Consider the following 16,812-nt stretch of genomic DNA (forward strand, 5'->3'; position numbering starts at 1 on the left):
GGTACCTCCTTGATACTGTTGCCACGAGTCTCTTGTAACCAGAAACCATAGATAGGATACATGAATAATCTACTTAGGTGTCCAATGTTCCTGGTGATATTTTATACCTCAGAGGTCACATTGTATGTTCTGTCCAAGATAAGCTGGCAGGTACCAGTTCTCAAATGATGTACTTGGAAGAAAAAGCCAGCAGTTGTCTGAAATGTGCATGAAGGAGCTGGTTTAGGCAAAGGATTTGTTTTAAAATATTCAAGGAGGAGTGCCCGAAGCCATAGGATTGATTTCTGTGAAACCTCTAGCACCCTTCAGCATCCTTTAAACCCAGCTATGTACTTATTTAATGTGAAGTGCATAACTTTGGCAGCCAAATTTATTTTTGCCTGAAGACTGTTTTAATTAATGCTAGCAAGTCATTCTAACTACAGAAGGAAGAGTACAATCACTTTCATCTTAATCTTTCTCTCTTTAATTAGACATTGTCCTGAAACCAAGCCAGAAGCCCACACATCTTCACACCCACACATACTGGGGCAAAGTCATTACTGAATTATATGCTATATTTATCTATCTGTCTGTACACAATGCATACAGTGATGACGGTGACATTTGTGAAGTTGCTCTGTGTCTTCAAAGATGCAAAACTTGTTCCCATGCCTCTCTACCAGAAGTTCAGGTCACAGGTTCAAAATATGAGTTCAGATTCCAAGACCAATATCTACAGATGAGTCCATTACTCAGCCTCTAAATCAGAACTAAATTCAGACCCCATCAAGTCTTAAACTAAGCCCTAGTTCAGGACTAAGTATCATACCAATGGGAATGACAGCAGAGGTGGTTGGGCACTTGGTGGAACCATGCTGACTGAAAAGATAAACAGAAAATGAGTAATGCAATGGTTAATAGAGAAATGAGAGAAGAGTCACAAAGGTGGAAAAAGACCAGATAGTTGAAAGCTGGTGCTGGCAAAAGAAAGTTAGCAGATTTCTCTGCGACAAAGAGGCAGCTGTCACAAATCACAACAAAATAATTTCTTGTCTGAAGGACATTAAACAGAACTTCTCCAGGAGAGTGGTTCAGCATTGGAACAGATTTCTCAGAGACGTTGTGTGCCTATCTTTCAAGATCTCCAAAATCCAACAAGATTCTCTGAGCGACTTGATCTAATATAGAGGGTAGACCTGCTAGCTGGTCTCCCAGGGTCCCTCCAACCTAGATTTTCCAATGACTCCAGGAGAATTCAGTATTTTGTGAGCCAGAGACCACACCTGGCAGTACCATGTGAAATAGCTGTTGTATTTCTCTTGCCTGAAGTAACACATCTTATTGTCACAGGCAATTGTCCACAGATTCCCTATATTCACACTGGATTCTGTTTTCTTTTCAATATCTTCTCTGCTATTTGCTGGCTTGGTGTGTTTTGCTGCTTTCAGTGAACCTAAGCCGTAAACCAGCAAGCTAGAGGAGGACAGGATCAAAGGCCTATTTTCTCGATTTAGCGAGCCAAATAGTGAATCTATACTCGGCTCAGGCTGAACATGGACAAGACATGGGGAGGATGCTTTGGATATAAGGAAACTTTTCCTTGATGGGTCTGGCCCAGACATCACACATGGAGTTAGGTATCCTTGTGCTATCAGCTGATTAGTTTCATGTTGAGCAGAAGGGTCCTTGCTACCTCTTGATTCTAATTTGCTTCTGTAGATATGTCTTTGTTCTTTATTTCACTATGCATATAAATTATATTTATTTCCATGCAACACATAAATATAATAATTCCCCATATAACTAGTCTTCCTTTCTGTTCACATATTTTTCTCCCCTCCAGCTTGTAAGAAGCAAAATGACATCAGGTGCCCACCAACCAAACTCCACACTGCCAGTGCATGCAGTATCTGGGCAGTGCCAGCTGCTTTCCCAAACGGGGCTGGATGCTGAAAATACAGCTGACTGGCATTGCTGCCTGGGGCATCTCCTTGTGCTCTCCAACTACAGCATCTGATTAATTGCGATCCCTCTTATTATCTCTTTTTATAATGAGAAATGATAAACATTGGTTTTGTTATGTCTCCCAGTTTTAATAAGACCATAATAAGAAATATTATTTTTCTTGTCCTTCTGCCTATTTAAACTATAAATTTTGGGTGAGGAGTGGTACCCGGGGCTGGTAGTCATCAGGGCAGCATGTAGTGCTGTATAAGCTCAGTGGACTCTCTGTTTTGAGCTGTCCTTTCTCTGTATCCAGATTTGTTCATTTTCACCTGAATGGTAATAGGATCAGCATATGGGTTTTAGAAGTTGTCTGACATCACCAGTCCTCTCTGTGCACCTGCCTGCTGGCTGATTAGATTACAGCTTTTTTCCACTCTGCTGCTTAGTGCATGATAATAGGCATTTCATCATCCCATTACACTAAAACATAAGAAGATGTGCTCTGGGTCAGATCAAAGATTCAGCCGTCCTAATCCCAAAATAGAGCAATTCTAAACACTTGAGAGAGAGCAGAAGAAACAGGGTGAATGTTCAAAAGCAGTAGAGTGCTCATTCCTTGCTAGACATTTCCATGTTCTGGAAATTGCCCACTCATAAGCCAGAGGCTGTTGAGGTTTCGTGTTTTTATCATCTCCCAGTGGCTCCAACCTCCATCAGGGGCATGGGGGACGCAGCACTGCGTTTCACAATGCCAATAGGTGAAACAACCTGCAAACAAGCCCACTTCTCCATTTGCACACAGTGTTCAGACTGCTCTCCATTATCCATGCAATATCTTGCTCTGTGGTTAATGCAATATCCCATCACCCAAAACAAGGACCACTGAAGCTTTGTGGACCTGGCTCAGTGACCAGCATGCTCACTCAAGGAACCCGCCTCAAAGATTCACTCAGAAGCAGGCGTTCTTAAACAAGTTACACAGACTCACAGAAGAAAAGGCTCTTCTCTCTCTTGCCAGAGGTAATGAGGAAAAATACACTAAATTCTGAAGTATGCTGCAGCAGCAGGATCCATACAGGGCCAGCCATTATAGGATATGCCGTGAAAAATAACATTTAGTTTATTTATAAAGGAAATCTTAGCTAAGTATCTCCATTTGATTGAAGGAAACCATAAGTTCTGGGAAGGAAAGAGGAGAGCTGTGCAGCAGGCAGCTGGGGAGCCTCGGCCCCAAGTTGGCAGGGACGTGCATGGGGACTGAGCGGGGAGCAGCCCCCCCCCCGAGAGCAGTAAGCTTGTTAAACAGCACACGATGTACTTCACGCTAGCAGGAGTTTGCATAACCCAGCAAAACTCTCAAGCCTGGGATCTTCTAAATAAATGCCACATTTATCTGTGTCTAAAATACATGAACATGCCACCTACCCTTCCTCGACCCCATAAAGCAGTGTCAGCAGTGAAGTCAGAGAGCATTGTTTGTTTCTTTTAGGGTTAAAAAATAATCCACAGTCTCTGCCAAGAAAAGGCAGAACTAAGCAGGCAGCAAAGAGCCTGAGCCAGAAGAAAAAGCTGCATCCATCGTCGAAACGGGCTGCAATGAGAGCGTATGCATACAGAGAGAGAAAGAAAGAGAGAGGGTGTTTTGTTTGGGTAGCTAATGTTCTCTGGATGAGGAAGGAGAAATTCTCCTTTTTCTTTCTTAATGCCACTCTAAATATTTACAGCGTGATCCTGGCCAGCTGGGGAGGCAGCAATGACAGCAAGCAAGGATGGGAGGGCGTGTTCTGCCCAGCACTGTCTCCAGCTCAGCCTCTGCTCAAGGAGAAGGAAGAGGATGCACGGTGCCTGACAGTGACCCATCAAGGCAACCCCATGCTCCTTCTCTTCTCCTCCCTCACCTCACCAGATGGATCACACTGAAAGAGATGCTGCAGCCTCTACTCCAGCCTGATGCGGACACAGAGTCTTCTGGGCTCAACAGCCTTTGGGGCTCAACAGGCCTTTGGCCCCACTGGGCCATCAGTAGGCTCCTTGATGAACCCTCTGGGAAAGGATGTGTATAGCATAGCCTGAGACGAAAGCCGCTGTTTTTAGAGGACCAGCCCCTCTGTCCCTGCAGCTTGCTGGGACAGCAGTGCATGGAGGTCTGAGGAGGCAAACTGTGCATGGTGGTTGATACAAGGGCACTGCAGCTCCCAGCATGTTCACCTATCTGATCCACTGTGATCAGACACAGCCATGACCCACCAGCAAGCCTTGACTTCGAGAACATGAAGAAGGAGTTCTGCTTTAACCTTGTTATTCCCTGTAGTAGCAGCACTTAGAAATAACATTTTGGATTTAGTCCCGTATCAGAACAAAGGCAAGAACTTCAGCACAGACCAGGGACCCCACGTCAATCACCCTGGGGCAGCCAGAGCCGTATTTCCTGAAATGTCCATGATATTGGCACAGGTCTGGGACACATCACACCTGCTGGAGTCCCAGCCCTTCTGTGTAGGCATCTGGGGTTGTAGAGGATCCTCTGGGGCACGTGGTGCTCAACTAATCCAAGCCCAGGGGATGAATTTAGGATGAGCATCTCAAATATCTGGGAGTGATACAGCGAGTACAGAAGAGTGTACAACAAGACACCTATACATCACCAGGACACGTGAACAACCACAGCCCATGAAGATTGAGTCAGATGTGCCTGGAGGACCATTCACCTACCCCTAAACAGATATCCTGGTGACCAGGATAACTCTATGGTTGTACTGACCAGAGTTCACCAGCTGCTAGGGGAGCTCGGACACTCTGTTCACCTGCAGACATCTGCAGTTAGAGGGTCTGCAATGAGGAGCCTAGGGCTGACCACCTCAGTGATTTTTTCCAGCCTGCTACCCTCACTTCAGCAAGCTGTTTCAGTTTCCACTCACCTTACTCAAAGCACTTGTGTTTCTTTGTTAGGGATTTCAGAGAGATTAAATTCTTGCAGAAAAAGCCATAACCTGCATTTATTTGTATGAATCATAGAATCATTAAGGCTGGAAAGACAACTAAGATCATCTGGTCCAACCATCACCTCATATCACTAACGTGCCCACTAAACCATCTCCCTCAGTGCCACATTTACACATTTATTGAAAACCTCTAGGCACTGAGACTCCACCACCTCCCTGGGCAGACTGTTCCAGTCAGTACCTCACTGCTGGCTGAGATGATGCCTCAATGTTTTTCTTATAGTGAGGGGCCCAAAACTGAACACAGTACTCAAGATGTGGCCTTGCCAGAGCTGAGTTCAGGGGGATGATCACCTTCCTACTCCTGCTGGCTGCACTTATTTCTGCTACAAGCCAGGATGCCACTGGCCTTCTTGACCCCCTGGGCACATTGCTGGCTCATGTTAAGCTGAACTTTGATCAACACCACCAGGTCCATTTCCTCCACACAGTCTTCCAGCCACTCTGCCCCAAGCCGGTATTTTTGACTGGCTTGTTGTGACCAAAGTGCAGGACTTGGCACTTGGTCTTGTTGAACTTAATCCTTATGATGCCCCTTGATACATCAAAGAGTCTGAAGCGCAAGTCATATGAGGAGTGGCTGAGATAACTGGGATTGTTCAGTCTGGAGGAGTTGTAACTCCCTGAAAGGATGTTGTGGTGGGAGTCAGACTCTTCTCACAGGTAATAGTGATAGGACTAAAGAGAATGGCCTCAAGTTACAGCAGGCAAAGTTCAGATTGGATATTAGAGGAAATTTCTCCAAAAGAGTGGTCAGGTGCTGGAACAGGCTGCCAATGGAGGTGGTGGAGTCTCCATCTCTGGAGGTGTTCAAGAAACATTTAGATATTGTACCGAGGGACCTGATTTAGTGGGGAAATATTGGTGGTAGGTGCATGGTTGGACTGGATGATCTTGGAGGTCTTTTCCAACTTTGGTGATTCAATGATTCTAAGATTTTAAAATACATTCCTGTATTTCTCCTTATCCACTCTAGGTGCCATGGTCATGGGAGTCCCAGCACATCAGGATCTCCTGCCCACCACTGCAGACCACAACAGCAGGTGCTCCCAAAACCTCTCCATCAGGTGGAGACATGGTCCATCCCTCTGGGCTCCCTGCAGGCTCTGCTTTTTCCTTGCTCCACAAAAATACGTGACAGTGCATCGCCTAGCGCAAGGGGCTGCAGACTGTTTACAGGCTTCTCAAGTTCCCAGGCAATTTAGGACAGGGTCCTGTTGCTGTTTCCAAACAGACAGCCAGGACTTTTATAAGTGAACTTTCCTCCCTGTGTCTATTTATTATATGTAAACATTTGCCAGAAAAACACCACTTGGGCATGCTCAGTACCAGCCAGGTCATTGCAAAAGGCAACGGCGGTATCACATGTGATAACTGTGAGAAGTCCATATGTGCCTATTCTTAGTGCTGGAATGTATACAATGCCCCACCGCCTCGCGCTCCTGCACAAAGCTCCTGAAAGCGGCAAAAGTGACTTCAGAATAAACACGTCCAGAAATCACCTTCTATGAATCACTTACCTACTGAAAGAAACGTCCTGTGGGTTTATAGTTTTTATCCAGGCTCTAGCTATGGAAAATCTCAGCAGAGAATAAGCGACAGAGAGTAAGTGCATGCAGGGAAGGACATCCGAAGGTAAACATTTCTACCATACGATTTCACTGCAGATTAAGCGGTTAGGCATGAAATAAATACTCATCAGATTGTTCTGCCTGGCACTTAATTTAGTCATTGTGTGTCTGATTAACATAAAAAAAACCACAGCTAAGCAGAGTGAATAAATAACTGTTTTAATGCAGATTCCCAGTCTCTAGGGTTTAGTTAGCCCTGCTGCAGAGTTCAGCTCTGCCAGATTTACATTCTTTGGGAATGACTAACTCTAGGGGAAAGAGACGCAAGTTACTAAACTGCTAATACTTTAAAATAGTGAATAAATGTCCAAGCGCATTTATTCGACATGATTAAAACGAACCTCCCCACTGCTTCAGCTGTTCAGCTTTCATCCCAAATCAGTGAGATAACTTCAGTGCTTTTGCTTCTTGCCAGAGACACAGGCAATGCTGACCCCGGAGCTGCAATCTATCTGATAAATTTATAAAAATTTTAAAGGGTTTTTGTGACCTTTTAGCTTCTTTATTACTTTCCCACTGTGCTTAACCCATGTTCCATTTTTATGCTTAACAGCGAATGAATATTTAGAGCAACATCAAAGTCCTGATTTGTTCCCTTGGAGCTGGATATTTCTATAAAAGCTGCTAAGAATTTGTTTTTTTCTGCCAAGTCCAGACTTCATCTCTCTCTTTGCTATGGAGGAGAGATCTGCTGAGGAGTTTCTCTTCAAAGACCAGGACTTCTCCTCCGAACTGCTGAGGCAGCTGAATGCGCTGCGGCAGAGCAGGATGCTGACTGATGTTACCCTCTGCTCTGGGGGCTTTGAAGTCCCCTGCCACAGAAACGTTCTGGCTGCCAGCAGCCCATACTTCAAGGCGATGTTCTGTAACAACTTCAAAGAGAGTCACCAAGCTAAAGTCACCCTGAAGGGTATTGATGCTGAAATTTTGGACCAGATTATCCTTTACATTTACACAGGGGAGATTCTCATATCTGCTGAGAATGTCTTGTACCTCTTGGAGACAGCATCCATGCTGCAGTACGCTAAGCTGTTTGAGGCCTGCTCTGCCTACCTCCAAGATAAGCTGACTCCTGACAACTGTCTAAGCATGATCAGACTGGCAAAAATCTTGAACTGCCAAAGCCTGAATAAGAAGGCCAAGACTATGGCTTTGAAATGTTTTCCTGAAGTGGCCTCTTCTGAGGACCTCAAGGATCTCTGTCCTTTGGAGCTCCTCGATTACCTTGGGGATGATGAGCTCTGTGGGGAGGAGGAGCAGGTCTTCGAGACACTCATGGTCTGGATCCGGCATGACCTGCAGGCAAGACAGCGCTACATCCAAGACTTGTTCAAGAAGGTCCGGCTTCAGTACGTCCATCCAACTTTCCTCTTCCATTTCATTGCCAATGACTCCCTTGTTCAGTCTTCACCCACTTGCAGGAGCATTCTCGAGTCAGCTCGAAGACAGATGTTCTCCTTGTACAGCACCAATGCACCTGACATCAAGCCAATGGTACACGTTCCTCGCAGATACTCCAACCAAGAGTTCCTCATCATCATCGGTGGCAGGAAGGACAACCAGCAGACCACAAGGGATGTCCTGCTCTATGATGACAAGACTAATCAATGGCTAAGCCTGGCCAAACTTCCTGTGCGCCTGTACAAAGCATCTGCAGTGAGCTTACACAGTAATATTTATGTGCTTGGAGGGATGCCTGTTAGCAACAAGAAAAGTCCAGTCAGCGATAATATTTACATTTACTCCCTCAAACTCAATCAGTGGAGGTTGGTTGAGCCTATGCTAGTTCCACGTTATTCCCACAGAAGCTTGGCATATAAAAATTATATTTTATCATTCGGTGGAATTGGTGAAAACCAAGAAATCCTGAATTCTGTGGAAAGATATGACAGCATCTACAACACCTGTGAGAGCATGGCAAACATGCCTGTTGCTGTCCTTCATCCTGCTGTTGCTGCCAAAGACCAGAGGGTGTACCTTTTTGGGGGAGAAGACATTATGCAAAACCCTGTCCGGCTTATCCAGGTAACAGTCAGTCCTCCTTGACATAGGCAGTTTTGCCTCAATTTGTCTGTGGTTCATCATCACGTTGACGAAGAAGTCAATTCCAAAATAAAACTTTCTTGTGAGTTGCAACAGCAGGCAGGACGAGTTGACCATTGCTTCAAGGAAGTCTTGAGTCTAAGGAGCATTGTTGTTCTTTCATTTTCCCCATGGAATATTTTTCAGACATAAGGCCTGAGGCCCTTCCTCTGGTTCTGACTCTGTCACAGGAGAATTTCCTATGGAAGTCTTGGGAGCTCCTGTGGATGCTGCTATGGCAGGCAATAACTGACCCCATGGCCACCTCCACGTTTGTAACCATTCACCCAAATCAGTGCTTGTTGCTTGGCCAGCCTGCAGCTAAGCTGGAGCCTCAGCTGCACATCTGCTCCTTTGCAGTGACAGCAAAGATGCCAGTTTGAGATCATTAGAGCAATTAGACTCACACTCATCAAAAGACCAGAGCTTAAACTGACAGTTGTTTCACATAAACAGTTGTGTTAAAAGTCTGCCACATGTTGCTGGCTCTCTGCCTGCTTTTGGTAGTTAAGCTATATTAGGAGGGTGAAAGACATTAAATCCTTCCTTATCTGATTTGATGCTTTAGTGATGCAATGTTACTTTCCACTTGAGTGTTTTTCACTGGTTTAGGTAGTTTAATTAAGAAGCACCACTAAGAGCCAAAACAGCAGCCAGCACTTGAGCAATACTTACTTATAATGATAATGTTACTTAATTATCAAGGCAAAGGAAACATGATTATCAACGTGGGGAGATGTCCTGAAGATATTTGCTATACTGAGAAGCGGATGACGTGACATAAAAGTTTATGTCACCCACACACAGATGACTGAGTGATCGTCATCTGGCAGCAGTTCTTTTTCTCACATAAATTGATGACTTAGATATCACTCTAGGTCCCATCAACAAGTCTCTTTGCCAACCTGAGTGCATACCAGCCACCAGCACAAATATAGCAGCAGGGCAAACACAGGCTGCCAGCAGAGCTAGGTGAAATTGCAGTTGGCTTGCCCAGGAAATGGGGAAGGAAGGCAGAACTACACAGAAAATTGGAAAATGAAGGGATGTGACCTGGGTTTTGGGAGAATGTTAGCCAGGAGTTACAGCAACTTAGTGGCCATAGAATAACTTACAGTGAAGAAGCTTGCACAGGACAGAAACTCTCTGCCTTATTGTGCGTGCTGAGCAGCCCATCCAGGGGAACACAAATGCTTTCCAAGGGGACTTACTAGGAAAAAAGGAGTGGGTAAAAAATTCCCAGCAGTTCAAGCCCGTGGATTGTATTCATTAAGACAAAATAAAAACCTTAAATTTCTCTGTAATTACAACTGCCAGTCAAAAAGCAACATAAACAGCTGTGTGTGCATCTTTATTTATTTGTCAGGTTTACCATGTCTCCAGGAATATGTGGTTTCGGATGGAGACTAGAGTGGTGAAGAACGTCTGTGCTCCAGCTGTTGTGATTGGAGACCAGATTATTATCGTGGGAGGTAAGGGCTCTTTTTCACCCACCCTCCTGCCTGCACATGTACAGATCCTGCAAGATTTTGCATGCTTCCTGCTCAGGATGACACTGCTCTGGCCAGGGATCATCAGAGTGGCAGCCAGCTATGTCAGCAATGAGAATCATTGATGCTGAGCATGGCTATCATGCTGCAGGAGCAAAAGTCATGTATGAGCTGCAACAGCATGTGGCACTTGTGAGGGAGAAGTGGATTATGCCCAGTCTCCATACACATCTCTCATGGGGTTTCAGGGCCATGAAGGTGGTGGGGACAAATTATTTACAGGCACCTTCTCACTCTTTTAACAGGACTTAAGTGGGGGAAAATGGGGTAAAGCCTATGAGTTGCTTCTCTGTAGAGGAAGCGAGGAAGAAAAAAGGCATGGGGCTCTGCCCCTCCTCTTACTCATAGCTTGTTCCTCTCTGAAGGCTTTTCTTGGAAAGGCAAAGAGCACGGTTTCCACATGGCCATGGGCAGTTTGTTGGGATGGGTGGGTTAAGGGGCTCATTGCTGGAGTTGAGAGGTCCATTGTTCCTGCAGCTGCCTCCTGGAGGCAATGGAGAAATGCTCTGAGAGGGGCATGAGCCATCTGGAGAGGAGAAACTTCCACCTTATTCAACACAAGAATCCGTCTCTGTCCATGGCACTTTGACAGATCACACCTCATTGGTAGTGACCAAGCTCAGCACTCCACAGTCCTTAATGCAGCTTCCCTGACTAGAATCTGGCAAGAGAAAGCACGTTAGATTATTTAAGAAAGAATGAGACATAGAGAAGCATTAACAGAGGAGTGGACCTGTATAACATAGGACTCAAAAGCACTGTGTTTCCCTACAGGAGGCCACTGCTACCTTTTGCAATGCACCTTTTATCTGAAGAGCCTGTGTTGACCCCAGATGCTGATGATATCAGGTTAGGGAAAGTGGATTCAAGGCCTGCACAACAAGGCCCAAAGCAGTTTGCTTGCCATGAGCTTTCTTGATTATCTACATAGACAAGAGATACACAGACAAGCTACTGCTGGGGAACAAACTTCTTACCTCCATTGCTCATGACCCATACCAGCCCCTGCCTCTCAGTGATGTGAGGTTGAACTACCCCTCGGTGGTAGAGCCAACCACTGGGCTGCCAGCACGGTGGACAACACAGAAGTGACACGGAGGGTATAGGAATGGAGTAAACAGCAGAGAGAGCACACTATCATGTACACAGCACCGTTTGGTTTACAGCTACAACTCCAACCCAGAAAGGCATTGTTGCTCCCCCTGTCCCTTCTGGCTTCCTACATACCATTGGTTTCCGTATTTCTGAGTGAAGCTCTAGAAGCCTTTTGGGTAAAGGGAAATACTTAAGGATGTCTGAAAGTGCATATGGAAAACTGCAAGCTCCAAGTGTGTTCAATAGGTTGACTGCCACCAGTGCTCATTGAGCCTTAGCTGTCAAGGTGATAGGAGACAGGATGAAGACAAACAGGAAGGTATACAGGCGAGCAGTTCTGTGACAGATCATTATTTCCCATCTTAGATATCTTAGTTCTGCCCAATTATGTACCAGTATGAACTGAGCTACTAATCCTAATTCGCATCTGTCTCTTCTATCTCCATCTTTGCATTTAGGATACACTCGGAGAATAATTGCTTATGATACAAAAGGCAACAAGTTTGTCAAATGTGCAGACATGAGGGACAGGCGAATGCATCATGGGGCCACTGTCATCAAGAACAAGCTGTATGTTACAGGAGGACGATGTCTCACTGTGGACAATGTCATTGAAGACTCAGATTCTTTGGACTGCTATGACCCAGAGACTGACACATGGACACCAAAGGGAAAACTGCCACACAAACTCTTTGACCATGGATGCCTTACACTCCAGTGTGTACCCTGTTCTAACCTTCTCTGAATTACATTTGGTACTTCCCAGGTGTTTGTTGTTTTCCTCCTCCTTGCTCTGCATAGAGCACAGAGAATCGTCCTGTAGTCCCAACAACTCTTGTTCTTGAAGGTCCTAGTGGGGTTGGTCATTCCCCAATTACTCTGCCAGAAAGATCATGATCTTCATGCTCATGCCATATTCATCTGACCAATACTGCATGTGGCACTGCTGAAGTCCTGCCTTCAGGCATTATCCAGAATCTCAAGAGAAAGCAGGAAAAATTACTGGGTAGGAACCTGGTGCAGGATTCAGCCTTGTGAAGACTTTGAAATGAAAGGCAGATAGGAGTGCTGGTACTTTGCACTTAGCGTGCAAAGAAGCAGAACTATTCAGCTGCATGTCATGGCCCATACTGCTTCGAGTCGACCAAGTTTTCTATTTCCAGTGGCAGCAACATTAGGAATAGGAAGCCCCAAGCTCTGAATGTGTAGCCAACCTAGAAGCATCTGTCTGCATTAGCAGTAAACATCTTATGAGACTGACACTTTTAATGTTTCTAATATCAATAGAAAACTGATATAAAAAATACTAAAAGGCTGATGCTTTGATCTAAATGCTTACATTACAAGATGCAGATTTGATTTTCTTGAGCTACCTCTCTTTCATGTTGCAGTGAAGATTTTTGTTTCAATTGCCTGCTCTTCGAAGGAGCAGAAGGGTAATGGAAATAAAGATTATCTGCAGCTTCTTTTTGGAAGGATTTTGCTTTGAAGGAAGCTTCCTTTTTCCTTTGCACTGAGGATAGAAGTAGGGTTGGTTAGGAAGATCTTCAGCTGATGGTATTCCTGAAATTAGAAATAACAAAAGAGCAGATGGAGGAAAGGAGATGTAAAAGAGATGATGTATTTGGGTGGAACATTTTTTTCCCTTTCACCTCTTTCCAAACCACTGGAAAGCAGTGATGAGACAATCCCAGTGACAGGAAACCAGCTTTCCAAGAAGAGCAAATCTAAGTCTGCCACTTGGCAGAGGAGCTCTGGCTCCACCAATATTTTTATGGGGTTCTGCCAGTATTTTTATGGGAGGGGATTAATCATCAGATACTGAACAGGCTGTGAACTGATTATTAGGCTTGGTAAGATTGTTGAGATAACAAGGAGCTTTTAAGATTGCTCTGGTGACCACCATCTAGAAAAAGAATAGCATAAAATACACACCATTTTCCTCATATTCAGAAGAAAGTGGGACTTTTCCAAGGGCACAGGGTGGCTTGAGGAAACCACACTCTACCATCCTCTTCACAGAAGGCTGCACAGCCACATGGTCATCACCATCTTGCAGGACACTAGTTCCAACCTCTATGATATCCTCTTGTAAATCTGTAACCAGAAGCAGAAAGTCAACAGAAATAGTTAACAAAGCTGGAGGTTGGAAGGAGGACTTGCATATTGAATGCTATTTTAACAATGCAAAATAAAATGTTTATTTTTGTTTGTATGAGCTTTGTGTTGAGGAGTCCCCATTGTCTCCTCTACATTGTTGATAAAGGGAACTGTTTTTGTATCAGTGGTTTTTGCCTGGGTTTCCTTCTAAGGAGCTGAGTAAACCAACAAGAAATAGGTGGGAACCCAAACTCATCCCCCCGCTCAGAAGCCGCTGGCTACAGTTCTCCTGCCTTTCAGTCTGTATCATCATCTCCTCCCGTGCAAAGCAGGGCTAAATCACAGCACTTGCCAAATTGGACCAGAGCAGTGATTCATTCTGTTTCCTCACAGGCCAGCTCTGGCTCTCTGGAGAAAGAAGCCTTGTCATGGCCAATTATGGACAGCCTGCCCATGGGAGTTGTTTATTCCTAAACTCTCAGTGGCACTTTCCCAAACTTTTTCCTGTTGTGATCCCACTCAGCTCAAAGACTCTGGGAGACGCCAGTCATTGCCACACATTGTAGCTTACACGGATTACTGCCAGGCTCGTGACTGTACCCAGAACCGAGGGGAAAAAAAAAGCCAACTTGGGGTCATAACCCTGTGTTTGCAAATCGTTGTCACAGTCATTGGTTTATGCTTGGAAGCAGACAGATTTTCTTAATTCCCATATCATATAACTAACAATTTTCTCAGTATTCACACAAGGACCAAATAGTACCTCTCATAACTGACACTGGGCAGGAAACGGAGTGCAAAGAAAAGGAACAGTCACAGCAGTGCTGAGCACAGCATTCTTCCCCTGGCCTTTAAGGAGGCTCACATCACCCTCCGTTCTTTCAGGGCAGGGCTCTATTGCCTCAGGGCCGGAGCTAAAAGGAGAAGGGATGCTGCTTGTCTGCTCAGACTCTGGCCACCACCTGATCCACTCAGAGCAATATCTATTTACCCTCCCAAGTGCTTTGCAGCTGTGCTTAGTGGTGATACGTGTGAAAGCTCTTCTAGCAGGAGTCAGCAACGCAACCCCTCCTCCAGTGTCAGGAGGAGACTTCTCTGAACCTAGTCTGCAGGGCCACCACTACCCCCTACACTTTCTGAATCATCATGTGCTTTTACAGAGGCCTCATCATCCTGATATGTGAGCATTCAAGTGTTCGATTCAATGGGAATCCCTTATTGGATGGAAGCAAGATACTTCACGAATATGTTTGTGGCTCCATGCAGATGTGGGTATTGCTCTTTATTTAGTAACTGTGGAGACCAAAGAAATGAGGGTTTGCAGAAAGGATACTTGATTCTGAGGGCAGAGCAGCTGCTGGATTTTCCCGAATCAAGGAGGGCTGTGAAGACTCATCACTTCCAAAGTCTCATATCTGAGTGTCCCATAACAGTCACTAAGTCACGGAAACTGTAGGACTGAGTCTGAAAACAGGCTGCTCTTTGTGACAGCAAGTTACCCAATCCCTCATCACACGTACATGTCCAGCACATTGAAAATCTCCCATGAGAGACACTTTGCTCCCTCCCCAGTGTACACACTAGAGTGCTTTAGTAACCTCTCAGCGTTCAACAACCTAAAACTTTTTTGCTGTACATTCAGCTATCCCCACATAGTTAAGGGGCAATTGATTACCCTTTGTGGTGTCACATCATTCTTTACATTTTTAAAGTTTTTTAGCACTTTGAATTCTGTAGACTAAACAAACCCAGCCCCTTCAATCTTGCCTCATAAGTAATGTTTCTGGACCTCCTATCATTTCTGTTCCTCTCCCTTGGGCAATTTCCAATTTGTCTGTATTATTTTTTTTATTTTTTATTTTAAGCACAGCATTATGGTGCCAAAGAAGTGCATTGAATCCCTCCTGCATCTTACCCACAGTACACCCAGCCACGCAGCCCAGCAGGATATTTGCTTTTTGCAGCAGCTTGAGGTTGGTTGTGCTCAGGACTAAGGAACGTGTGCAAGTTTGGGCACAGTCACATGGAAAGTCTGTGGGGAATCCAAGCTGTCTCAGGGCTGTGCCTTAACTCCATCTTCGCTTTGTCTCACCAGGGCCCTGAGCCAGACCCTGTTGAAAACAATGAGTTTCTCCATGGGCTTTGGACCAGGCCCTAATTACTGTGTTCTCAGCTGGAATCTTCACTAATTCTATTAATTTTAACAGCAAATATTTAACGTTTGAGTCATTTTTTTAGACTAGGGAAAATGTTTTAGGCAAAAGAAAAAAGAAAGATGATAACACTTTCTTTTTAACCTTCTTCCATTTCCCCCACTGGAAGCCCACAGCTGAACCCCACCACCCAGACAGCTCATGGCAGTAGGCAGCACCGCTTTGATCTTAGCAAAGAGCTCCATAGGTTAAGCCTGTGCTTTTTCACTGTAACCATTTCTCAAACAGTGCAATCCTTTCCAAGGGCGGCCTTTTGCTTGTGCACTAATATGTGTTTATAATCATAACGCATTTCCTGCTTCTTTTTGATTAAACACACCTGACGAAGTTGAAAAGCTGTTTCTGCATAAATAAACGGGCACAGCGAGTTCAGCCTCCGTCGGTCTTTTTTCCAACCGTTAAGGAGTTCATTGCGAGGTGAATCCTCTAGCTGAGAAGGAAACAGTTGGGGAGAGCATATCTGAATAGTACACGGGGTAACTTATCCCTGGCGTTGTTCCTTAGCCTGACCTGAGAGACATTAATAATTGAGAGCGGCAAAAACAATCCCTTTTTTCAAAATATAAACATACATACTTTCTTTTTTCCAGCTGCTAAAGCTCCCCCACAGACATTAAACGCTCATATTCTTCGTGACACAAATGAGCACAAATTCCTCCCTGCAACAAGCTGAGACCTGCTAACTAGTGGGCAGCTAACGGTGTTTTCAGCAGCTTTTTTAGACTAGCTTGTGCATGATGCATAGGAAGGAACATGTATCTCAGGTTTTGCCACTAAAGTCAATGGGGCTGTACAGAGTTTGTGCCGGAGCACTGAGATTGATCTGGGCTCTTCTGTTTACTGAGGTTTCCAAAACAGCAGCAGAGAAGCAAGGAGCCCAACTGCCCTGTCACTCTGTGGGCTGCCCACGTGTTCCAGCTGCTGCTTGTCATTTTGCTGTGTGGCTTTGTTTGCCTGCGTTGCTTTCTTGCTGTGAGAACTCTTTCCGAGAAAAGCAAGGAGCAGCGTGTCTCGAGAAGTCCCGAGCCTTTAGCTGCATACCTTGAAGTGTTGTAATCACAAGCCATCCCCACCACTGTTGGAGATGCTTTAGGTTCAGGGTGAAATACTGCTAGAGGTGGGAAAATGTGGCAGAAAACGGTCCACCTCTTCATCTGGTCAGGAGATATCTATTTATAACCCATCCTCTTTTATCCAGTCCTCCCATATG

The 16,812-nt window shown here is 45.0% G+C and overlaps 1 protein-coding gene across 1 annotated transcript; it reads left to right on the plus strand.

Annotated features, from left to right (window-relative positions):
- The first annotated feature begins 7,224 nt into the window (after nt 1-7,224).
- On the plus strand, nt 7,225-12,111 carry KLHL38 (kelch like family member 38). The gene is made up of 3 exons (XM_042840094.1): nt 7,225-8,587; nt 10,011-10,116; nt 11,748-12,111. Exons 1-3 carry the CDS (start codon nt 7,238-7,240, stop codon nt 12,032-12,034), a joined length of 1,743 nt encoding a protein of 580 aa, XP_042696028.1. The 5' UTR covers nt 7,225-7,237; the 3' UTR covers nt 12,035-12,111.
- The last annotated feature ends 4,701 nt before the right edge of the window (nt 12,112-16,812 follow it).

Source organism: Centrocercus urophasianus, unplaced genomic scaffold (genome assembly GCF_019232065.1).
Source record: "Centrocercus urophasianus isolate 14NV4802_14NV808 unplaced genomic scaffold, USGS_Curo_1.0 seq_11, whole genome shotgun sequence".
In the NCBI taxonomy this organism is placed as follows: Eukaryota; Metazoa; Chordata; class Aves; order Galliformes; family Phasianidae; genus Centrocercus; species Centrocercus urophasianus.